General features: G+C 50.3%; 1 protein-coding gene across 1 annotated transcript in view; it reads right to left on the bottom strand.

The window, feature by feature from the left end:
• Positions 1–6,870, bottom strand: part of ACTN4 (actinin alpha 4) — a 69,710-nt gene extending 62,840 nt beyond the window's left edge. The window contains exon 1 of the mRNA XM_042920301.1: positions 6,625–6,870. Coding sequence (XP_042776235.1) covers positions 6,625–6,786 — 162 coding nt within the window. The 5' untranslated portion in view covers positions 6,787–6,870. The remainder of the gene's footprint in view (positions 1–6,624) is intronic.
• Positions 6,871–11,784: the final 4,914 nt, after the last annotated feature.

An 11,784-nucleotide genomic window follows, 5' to 3' on the forward strand; every position in this document is an offset into this window, starting at 1 on the left:
ACAGCACGGTGGGGTGTGTGTTCCTGGGTAAGTCACTCTGCCCGGAATGTTTCCGGGGTTGAATGAGATCGTTTTTTCCAAGTGTGGCATGCACACTTGGGAGATTTTGAGGATTATTCACATCCTACATTAACCCTTGAATCACCATGAGTTTATTCCTTTGATATTCTTGTAAACCTTCTGATTACTTCAAAGAGAAAGTCTCTGCTTGGTACTGTGGTCTTTAGCACCTCACTGACACTTGCCAATCTCTCTTTTTAACAGAGAGAGCAGGCCTCAGGCCCAGAGCCTTCAGCAGGAATAAAACTTAGCTAGAATTTAAGGACATTGTTTGGTTCTCAGCATGTTTATTTTTGCAGTTTCCTTCTATTTATGGCCAGGGAGGCTGAGTTTTTCATTTATCATACTTATATAACTTTTCCTTTTAAAACTAAGGCAAATTGACTTAAAGAAAGTTTTAAGTGTATAAAAAATTTTAAATGGTATGAAAAAATCACAAATGACTAAAGTTTAGGAAACAGGGAGACAAGGGCAGGTGCAAGGAGGCAGGGGCGGCAGCTCCTCTGGCTGGGGGAACCACGTCTCTTCTGGAAACACAGGATGGTTCCTCACTCTTGGGGGGATGGGGCTCATCCCAGAAATGCAGATGCCAGCACAGAAATAGGCGGCAAATAGCAAATCCCAAATAAGCTCAATCCATTGGCTTCCCAGTCACTTCAATAAAGTACACCTAAGAAAAAGGCCACTGGCTTCTTCCAGAGTAACTGCTGCTCACACTAAAGAGAAGGCAACCAAGTTACACCAACCAGCTTTTCAAGACTTTCCCTGGACATTCCAAGTTAATGCATCGATTGTTTACAGAGGAAGGGGAGGGGGAAGGACGGGAAAGAACACAACCAAAAAAGGCACAACACCAAGACAAATGTCTCAGATTTTTATAATCCCAGGGAGACCGCTACTTGGATAAAACTTCCCACCAGCACGGATGTAAAGACACCCTTGCCAGTTAAATTCACATGAAGATTTCACTTTCTGGATGGAGGGAGGCAAGATCCTTCTCCTCCCAGCCAGCTGGTTAATTTTCCACCCAATAAGATGACTCTGTACAGAGTCTGGAATTTAAAACGATTGTTTCTCTTGATCCACTAACCCCAACACTCCTTGATACCTGAGATAGTGACTAAAATGTAACTCATAAACCTTCCTGAAGAAAAGCACATGTTACTGTGCCACTTTCGGACACTTTATAACAAATTCTGGCCATTGGCGTCTAGACTGCCAACACTGTAAAACTAAGTTTCCTTATAACTGTGCTTTGATGTTTTAAACTTTAAACTCATACTAAACGAGGACTAATCTTGGACTCTCAAACCACCCGTGCTATAAAGACTTCTTTCAAACCTCCATGGATGACAGAATTTGAAATGTGCTCAAGCAGAAACTTCTGCCTGCCTACCTACCTGTGTTTCAGCCACCACTGCCATTGAATGACCACCTTGCTATCACTTGCCTCTTATTTCCATGGAAAAAGAAAAGGGGTGAAGAGGAGCTTAAACAAGGTAACATGAGTATTTTGTTATTCCATAAAACAAACACATAAATAAAAGCAGTGGGAGTGAACTGAGGGAAGGGACTTGAATGTGACTGATGAGACTACGGACATCACTAAGGGAAGGAAACAGGGATAAACTGGGGGGAAACACTGGTCTAGAATATACTAGGGGTGCCTGGGTGGCTCAGTCAGTTCAGTGTCTGACTCTTGATTTTGGCTCAGGTCATGATCTTACAGTTTGTGAGTTCAAACCCGGCATCAGGCTCTGAGCTGACGGTGCAGAGCCTTCTCGGGATTCTCTCTCTGCCCCTCCCCTGCTCGCGTGCACACTCTGTCTCTCTCTCACACACAGTAAATAAGTTAAAATATACAAAATGCCAGGGAAGAGCTAAACATGTTGCTACTTAGCTATTCAGAAAACTTGAAGGAGCAATTGATAACTAGAGCAAACTGCTGCTCGCTTATTATTTTTGCCCTTCCCCTCCCCCCCAGTGGAGGCAGTAAGGGAATCCTTGTTTTAAGAACCCTAAGATTTGGCCAAAGGCTTGTACAAATCCCAGCACACTGTCAACCAATACAGCAAAAGCCAAACGTATTCATCTCAACAGTCTCAAAAATTCCTTGCGCCTTCTCAAATCAATTCTCTTTTGGTTCCACTCGCTTTACTGTCCTCTGCTACTCTTGCTACTCACTCAGGTAACTGAAAAACAGTGCCGTCTGGCCAAAGTCTGCCATGGCTGGAGTACGTGTTTAAATTTTAAATGACAGAGGTCCCCACCCCAGAGGCTTAAGACCAGAATGCAGACTGGTCCCTGCTCCCCTGAAATCTGATTAAAAAGACGTTTTGAGAGTGCACTCGCACCTCTTAAATGACCTCCCTGACTGCATCTCGGGAGTTTAACAGCACCAGCAACACCGATATTAAAACATCACCCTCATTTCCAGGGCTGTTTTCCTCCAACATGTCACCAAACACTTTCCCCACAAGGAAGTCTGCTTGAGGCCAGGCAACTGGCTGCCCTTAAATAAAACCATTTAGCCCCAGTCCCAACCTGGAGGGTGAGTCAGCTCCCTGCTGCCAGGGTAGCCTCCTTGTTGGTCTTGGAAGCCGGAACCAGGGAGGGTGTTTCAAAAGGCAGAGGGCAACCCTGGGTTGCCACCCTGGACCGCCTAGGATTAGATGTATCAGCAGGCACCGCTCCCACTTCACAGACCAGCTCTCGACTGAGTGAGTGTGAGTGGCTACCAGGGGCACTCTTACTCCCGGGGCCATTCCCCCAACACCTCCCCTCTTTGGCAGTCATCAGAAAAGCTGTGTTCCGAAACAGTGTCAGGGGATGGGGAGGGAATAGAGTGCTAGTGGCTCAGTGGCTTCCCCCACCCATCTCCCGAGAGAGCAGAGCATAGCTGTCCCCCTCCCATATTTGCAGTCTCATTTCTAGACGATAGTTAGGCTCGTTTAAGTTTTTATCATCGATTTATGTATGTATTTATTTATTTTTTGTAGGTATGTTATTTAATTTTAAAAGCTGCTAAGGACCTGTCAGTCTTAGCCAGATCCTAAGAGGGAAGCAATTAAAGTAATGGAACAAAATAACAGATGGCTACTTTGGGGCGTCTATTGTTAGCCTTAAAAAAAAAAAAAAAAAAAAAAAAAAAAACCTGTCGGAGAAAAACAAAACACCATCAGAACGTTCAAATAATTAACTCACCCTTAATACAGCCAGAGCCAAAGGTCAGGGATCTAAACAGTGAGGCCCTGCCCTGTGAGCAGTGATGTTTCAATGAACATGCAAGCCCAGCAAAGGAGGCATTTCTTCTTGATCTACTGAGGAGGTTCTGGACGAGCTGTCAAGAGACCTCTCCTGTCCTGGAGAGCAGGGGTAGTAGCAAGGCTACCCAGGCCCCTTTTGGCAACTAGGAGAAAGAACCGTGGCCAAGAACTGTAATTGCTGGAGAATCTGCTCAGAAACCAGACCAGTCCTTCGCCCATCCCCAGGAGAAAATCTAGGACCTTCCACATCAGAAATGTTGCATAACCTACTTATCAGGTAATGCCTTGGTTACAGGGGTCTCAGAAGTCAGGGCAAATGGCTTCACCGGAAGAAGCCACACACACACCCTGACTCAACCAACTCTTGCCTAATCCCTAGAAGAATTCAATTCCACACACTTGAAGGGACTACAGCTATCCTGGACACAGATTTTCAGAGTATGTGAGTATACGCACAAGTGCCAGGGGCTCAGCCTTGGAGAGGCAAGAAGGGCAACCTGTTATTCACTAAAGCGACACTGTAATGTCGAAAAACTCAGCCAGACTGTTTGGAAGGAGCAGGGGGCGGGGAGGGGGGGAGTCCTCTTAGAAGGGAAAGGACAGTCCAAACTTATGTATATATTCTTTTCCATTACCCCCTCCCCCCCCCCCTTCATAAAGGATCCTGATCCATAACAGGAGAGTGCACAGCAGCGAAGCAATACTTTCCTGCAAAGAACAGTTACATGTAAATATCTGCTGCAGTAGGTATAAAGCTGGACATACTAGAATCTGGTCCTCACCAAGAACTTTAAGCAACTTGTATTAGAGGATGCTGTGAGCGACCCTTTCCCTCAACCTTGCCCAGTCCTTAAGGAAAGGAAGAGGGAAAATAACACAGAGCAGCAAGGCCTTGGGGTTCCATTGAGTCCTCGTTCCCACCCAGGCAGACGTGAATGGCGCCCCGGCCTCACCCAGTGTGCAAGGGAGACTATAACCACGAAGGAGCACACACCCTAACTCCCAGAAGGGAGTGGAAGTGAGCTAGCAAAAGGAGTCATTTGGGGAAGGGTAGAAGACAGGAAGGGAAGGAAAAGGAAGGTTCCCTCACCTCCAGTACCTGAAAGAAAAGAGGGATTCACCTTCCCATGCACTCGGAGCTGGAGAAGACAGATCCCAGAAATTCTCAAAAATAATCCTGTGGCCCCCTGTCCCCCTCCCGACTTTCCAAGTCTCTTGGCAACTCTTAACCTTTTCCAACCCAGCACTGCCTCAGGCAATAAATTATTGTTGTGGCTGCTGGCTAGACCTCTCTCTACCCTCAAAAAGCATTTGTAGTTCAGATTATCTCAAGCTGCCCACCCTGAGGTAGGTGGCTCAATGGATAAGACCACCACCACCCCCACTACCGATGAGGAAATTCAAGCAGAGGCTGGGAATTTACTCAAGGTTATGCCAGGCCCCACCCCAGGCTGCCTTGGAACAGCTGCTCCTTTCACCCTCTCCCTCCATGCTGGGGGGCGGAGGGGGGGGGTGCTGCCAAGAGACCCTGAGTGCCAATTCACACCCTCAAGAGGCTTCCAGTCACGCTCTCCACTCTAGTTCCTCAGCTCACCGCTCAAACACCTTGAGTCTGCCCGCCACGTTCCTGAAAAACTCCACCAAGCCCACCCTCCAAAATCCCAATACCATACACATCCATCTTTGCAGCATCACAGAAGGGCCTCCTTCGACCCCTCCTCATTTTACACATGACGAACTGTACTAAGAGAGCAAGAGTCTTGCCCAGGACCACAAAACTGATTAGTAACAAACCTGGGCAGGAAACCCGATCTCCAGAACATATTAAAAGCCTCTAACTTCAAGTACCTGCTACTCTCTTCACACACACGTTACACAACCCCTCCCAACACACACACACACACACTCAACATACTCCTTTCTTTGGCTCTTCCTGCACACACTCAAACCCTCTCTTCTATCATGAGAGCTCCCCTCCTCAACCACCTTGAATTATCCCCCCCCCCCAATACCTCCTCTGGGCCTCCCACTCCTTTTGATCTCCCTTTCACTACTGTGGTCCCCCCTAAGTTGCTTCCACACCCCAACATGCCACCTGAAAACAGACGCTGCTTTAGGGTCCCTTCACCCCTTTCCCCCCAAAGACGCAATTCTTCCTGGACACTCACCGCTTCCTCCCTTATTCTCCCTCCCCCCACCACCCCACTTTGCAGTCCCGGGACTGCGCCTCTAAAAGCCCTCCCCCCTCCAAATTCCTTCCTCTTCCTCGGTCCATCTCACACACTGTGTTCCTAATGAGACTTTCATTTTCCTAAACTAACCTCCCTCCCATTACCCGCCATTCCGTCGCTCACATTCTCTCCACCATGCTTACCTTTTCCACACTACCTTTTCCTGAGGCTCCATCCAACCCCCTACCTAGCTTTTCAACCTTGAATCAGTTCTTCAGCATCCCCTCTTCAAACACTCCAGGGACCATCCCCTTCACCCTCTTCATCAATTCCTCACTCCTCCTGCCTCCCAATCTTCTCCTCTTCCCTTTAGAACAGGGCACTCCAAATAATCCTCAACCCCTCAAGCACTCCTTACAGCTCCCTTCTTCTGTTCGCACCCCTGCCCATCCTCACACCCCATGCCACAGTCTCACACCCACTTCTTTCCTCTGCCCCTCTCATCTTCCAAGTCTCCCAGGTCCCCCCCCCCCAACTACTCTTCAGACTCCACCTTCCTTTCTTAGCACCCCTACTCCATCTTCAGACTTCCAGAATCTCCATCCCCTTTAGAACTCCCCCCAACCCCAACCTTCGGACCTTTCTGCACTCCAAATAACCCCCTCCATCTTCGAGCTCCTGTTCAGGCTCCCCGACATTAATTCCATCCTGGCCCACGAATTCCAGACTCCCCCGTTTCTCTCCGCACCCCCAACCATCCTCTGAACCTTCCACCCCGCCTTAGACCCCAATTCCATCTTAGAGGCTACAAGCTTCTCTCGATTTCCCCCAATATCCCGCCCAGACCGTCCAATTCCTTCATCGGGCTCTCTGATTCGTTTTTTCAGACTTCCATATTCCCTACTAGGCCGCCAATGATTTCTTCAGACTCTCAATTCCTTGCCCAAGTTCTACAATTCCTTCTCAGGACTCCAAACCCCTTCCCAATCCCGCCAATTCCTTCTCAACACCCCCGATTCCCATCACAGACCCTCCAATTGTCTCTCAAGACCCTCCAACCCCCTTTCCGGCCCCCAGCCTCCCTCGGAAGCGCCCCTTCCAGCCCGTCCGGCCCGCGGGCCGCGCACCTTGCGCTGCTGCTTCTCCCAGGCCGGGTCCAGCAGCAGGTCCCGGTCCCAGTCGTCTTCTTGGGCCATGTAGTCGCCCATGCTGCCTCCGCCGCCGGCGCCATTGCCCCCGCTGCTGGGGCCGTACTGGTACGACTGGTTCGCCGCGTGGTAGTCCACCATTCCGCCGCCTCTTGCTCGCCCACCAGCCCGTCCGCTCCCGCCGCAGCTCCCGCCCCTCTGCCCGAGCCTCCGCCGCCGCCGCCGCCGCCGCTTCAGCTGCTTCAGCCCGCCCTCCCCCAGCGCCTGCGCACTGCCTGCCGCGCCTGCGCACCGCGCCGCCGCCGCCGCCCTCCCGCGCGCGCGCGCGCCTCCTAACCAGGAAAGGGCTGAGACCCGCCTCGGGGAGCTCGGCGCCTGCGCAGAGTCCACTTCCCGGACCACCCTTTCGGCCCAAGTACGAGCCGCGTCCCCGCTCCCGCGTGAGCGCGCGTTCTCCGCCTGTGGGCGGGGCCATTTATGAATGATTCATAAGGCGGGTCCCGCCATCAAGCCTTAACCTGCTGGGGCCTGTATTCTCATTCGACAACACAATTTCAACAAATATTTATTAAACGCCTCCTGTGTGCCAGATCATGTTTTACGCATTGGCACTAAACAAGAGAGACAAAAATCTTTGCCCTTGTGGAACTACCTTGTAGTGAAGGAAGATAACAAACAAAATTTTAGGAAGGATATTCCAAGGTGATAAGTGTTATGGAGAAAAATTAAGCATGAATGGAATATTTTAAAAACGTACTCAGGGTAGGCTTTTCGGAAAAGGAGGACACTTGAACACAGACGTGAAGGATTCATGAACTAGACATGAGAATTAGGTGGGTTGGAATAGATACTGGCTGACTGGGAAGGTAAAGGAGTTTGGAGGCTTGTCTGTTCTTCATTCATTCCACAAACATTCATTGAGCACCTACAGTGTGCCAGGCATTGCTCTTGGGCATTGGCAATGGAGTGCTAAGCCTGACAAGCATGATTAGTTCTCAAGTGGCTCAGAAGGGGGAGGGCAACAATATATAAGCAAATAAATACAGATAAATGACATTGCCACATTAATAGCCCTCTCGAAAAATTTTTTTAAGTTTATTTGTTCTGAAAGAGAGAAAGCATGTGGACGGGGTAAGGGGAGAGAGGGAGAGAGGGAGAGAATCCCAAGCAGGTTCCATGCTGTCAGCACAGAACCAGTCGCCAGGCTAAATCTCAACCATGAGATCGTGACCTGAGGTGAAATCAAGAGCTGGCCACTAAACTGACTGAGCCACTCAAGCACCCCACCCTCTCAAATTTAAATATCCAAAGCTAAGCTTCTGATCTTCCCAAACCTGATCACCCCACAGTCATCCCCATCCGTCACAGTTAATGGCACCTGCAGTCTTCCAGCTCCGCAGGCCACAAACCTTGCATTCACCCTTGCCTCCTCTTTGTCTTCACACCCTACATCCAGTTCAGGAAATTCTGTCAGTTTTATCTTAAAAGTATATACAGGGGCACCTGGGTGGCTCAGTTCATTGAGCAACCAACTTCAGCTCAGGTCATGATGTCGCAGTTGGTGAGTTCAAGCCCCGGGTCGGGCTCTGTGCTGACAGCTCAGAGCCTGGAGCCTGCTTCCGATTCTGTGTCTCCCCCTCTCTCTACCCCTCCCCTGCTAACATTGTCTGTCTCTCAATAATAAATAAACGTTAAAAAAAATTTTTTTTTAAGTATATACAAAATCCACCCATTCCCCCCCCCCCCATGGCCCCACCCTAGTCCTGTCCACCCTTGCCTTGTCTTTCCTTGGACCACTGCACCGGCCTCTCACCCGCTTCCTGCTCCCCTTCCTGGTCCCCCAACCCCACTCTCTTTCCCACAGGAAGCCCAAGGGAGCCAGTAAACACCTGAGTCAAATCAAGTCTCTCCCTCCTCTACTCAGAACCCCTCCTTGGTGCAACACTGAGTACAAGTCAAAGTCAAGGAAAGGAGGAAAGGCTGAAGAAGAAGTCTTCCCTGCCCTGGCCCAGCCCAGCCCCGCTTTTGGAACAAGAGACCCCTGGAGCTTCACAAGGTCTTCCCCATCTTGTCCGCATTTCCTCTCTCAGCTCACCTCCTCCTCTCCCTCTCAATCTCTGAGCTTCTGCCACACTGCTGACCTCCTTGGTGTTCCTCAAACATACCGGCCAGTTCCAGCCTCAGGCCTTTGTGCTGGATGATACCTTGTTACCACTGCCTGGAACACTGTTCCCAGTTACTGGATCCCTGGGGCTTACACAGCCTCCTCTCCTACAGGTCTGCAGAAATATCACCTCCTCAGTGAGACCTTCCCTGACCACCTTAGTAAAATAGCATCCTACACTTTCCCTCCTTTGCTTTTCTTCCGGAGTACTGATAACCATTCAACATACCATTTGGCTTATTTACCGTGTTTATCTGTCTCCTTCCCAAGAACGTCAGCCCATGAGAGTGGGGATCTTTGGTCACTGCTGTATCCCTAGTCTCTGAAGCAGCGTCTAGCACAAGACAGGAGCTTAATAAATCTTACGTGAATGAATGGATGGACTTAAAACCATGCTTAGGAGTTCGAATTTTATTGGAAATGCAATGGGAAGTCAAGGGAGGACCCTAAGCAGGGGATGGCTGGGATCCGCTACTGTTTACAGGATCCAGCAGCCACAGGAGGGGAACAGACTGTAGGTGGAGTAAACACAGGGAGACCAGCCAGGAGGCTGCCACAACGGTCCAGGTGAGCGGGGGGACAGGGCCAGGGTCCTGGAGGAGGAGGGAGCTATGCAGGTGGGGCAGTGGAAGGATGTGGGAAAGTGGAGCTGACAGGGCTTACTGTCCTGAATTGGATGGCGGCAGGGGGTGGCCATGAGAATGAGGGAAGAATCCAGGCTCAAGATGGTTCCCAAGGTTTGGACGTGAGGGACAGGGGAGTGTGAACTTGATTGGATTCAGGGAAGGTAAGAAGGTAAGCATTCAAGTTTGACTAGAGCAGGAACTGGCCCACAGTGTGAAAGGTCACAGTCAGCTACCGGGAATGGGGATGAGAAAACATGGCTCCTCCAGGTATGGGAGCCCACAGACTTCTCCCCACCTCTGTCAAAGTCACTGGAAGGCATCCAACGGCACGCAAAGGAAGCGGACAAGGCCCGGGCAGCAGCCCATGTTCCCAAGGGATGCCAGGATCTGGCCAAAGATCCAGGAGTGTTGGCTGTGACCTGGAGAACAAATCCAGAACTTTTATGCTGGGCCTAGTTGGCAGGGAGAGCCACTGGGGCTATGGGCCATCTGCCCCACCCTGCCTGCTTCCGACAGACACAGAAAAATCTTCCACACAAAGGGCTCAGAGTTGAAGAGTTTGGCCCGCCGTCAGTGAGGCTTAAAGGCTCCCTTTATTTATTGATAAATGTTATTTGTGACAACATTTTATGTTTTTAGGTAAGCTCTGTGCTCAACATGGGGCTTGAACTCACGACCCCAAGATCAAGCGTCGCGGGCTATGCCGACGGAGCCAGTCAGGCGCCCCTGATGTATTCCATCGTTAATTGTAGTTAGTGAGACAAGACGAAAAAGAGCTATGTCCTCTTAAGAGTGAGAACACGCACAGATACTGGGGTGTCTAGAGGGGACTATGGAAGCAAATGAAATAACACCCCTAAGCCCAAGTGAGCATGACAGGTGTCAGGTGTATCATCTCTTAACTATATGCCAAACTGTTCTAAACTCCTCTAAAGCATTAACTCACAGCAACGACTTCAGTGGGCACTCTCCTTGGTTGTAAAACTGAAGCACAGGGAGGTTAGCCAATATGCTCAAAAGGCGCTAGGCTGGGGTTTGAACCCAGGCAGGCTTTCTCTAGATCAAGTTCTTAGTTGCTCAAAGGATCCTCCTAGAGCAAAAGCAGGTAGACTAAGCAGGAAGGGATGTGGTTTCAAAAGAGGTAGAGGTCATTTCCTCTTCCTTGCAGAGCAGCCACGGTCAGTTGTGCAGGTTGTATTTTACACAAAGGCACCTGTCAAGTGGGTTGAGCGGGAGCCATACTCATCCAGCCGGGGTGCCTTTTGCTAACTCAAATAGCAGCCACTATGAGCTGCCACCTCGTAGAGCTGGCTCTCACGTCACTAGTTACAGAAGCACTCTTTGTCCCCAGGATTCGGGCACACCCTAGTTCCTGGCTCCTGCTCAGGTCTGGAACCCAGGGCAAAGGGTGTCCCGCCCTACCCCGGCTCCCCAAGTCAGTGTCCTCAAAAGAATGATGGGTGTGCATGCAAGCAGAGGAGGGAGGGCTGAGAAGGGTGACAGCTGGGGCAGAGCCACTGCCCTCCCCATAGGCAAAGTTCACGCCTCATGGCTTACAAGAATGAAGCGGCCAGTCTACACCAGGGACTCGACATCTTATGGCATTTCCTTTCCTCCACTTTCCCCCAAAGGCAGTCACTATAGTCTCCACCCCCTCTTCCTGCAGACAGCAGGCTCAGAGGGGAAGACACTTTCCCGAGGTCACTCTGCCAAGACTCTGAAATATTTCCTATGTAAAATAGGAATCATCAGCGCAGGTACACATCAACTAACATTGGCTAGGCCTCCTGGCTGGTGTAGGCTGGGACTGGGGGATGGGGTGGTAGGGCAGGGGGAGAATGGCCTAGCCAAAAATCCCAATTTTCTTGTAATGTCTCTCAGCAGAATGGTGAGGACTAGTTTGCAGCCTTGGGGACAAACTTTTTTAATGTTATTTTTTAGAGAGAGAGACAAGACAGAATGCAAATGAAGGGGGGGGAGAGAGAGAGAGAGAGAGAGAGAGAGAGAGAGAATCTGAAGCAGGTTCCAGGCTTTGAGCTGTCAGCAGAGCCCGACGTGGGGCTCGAACTCATGAACCATGAGATCATGACCTGAGCCAAGTCGGACATTTAACCGAGCCACCCGGGTGCCCCCAAACTCTTGATCTGAAATTAGCAATGACTCCTGTTTTCTGAGAGCCAAGAACAAGTTAGGCCCCGAGAGAATGTTACTGGCAAGAGCTGATGGAACTCCCCAACTCGACACAAATGGGCGTCGTTCTTCCCCGTTCCCAGATGAGGAAACCGAGGAAGAGGGAGAGTCACCAGGCCGAGGACACACAACGGTGTGAACAGTAGCCGGGATAGGAGG

Source organism: Panthera leo, chromosome E2, assembly GCF_018350215.1.
Source record: "Panthera leo isolate Ple1 chromosome E2, P.leo_Ple1_pat1.1, whole genome shotgun sequence".
Taxonomy (NCBI): Eukaryota; Metazoa; Chordata; class Mammalia; order Carnivora; family Felidae; genus Panthera; species Panthera leo.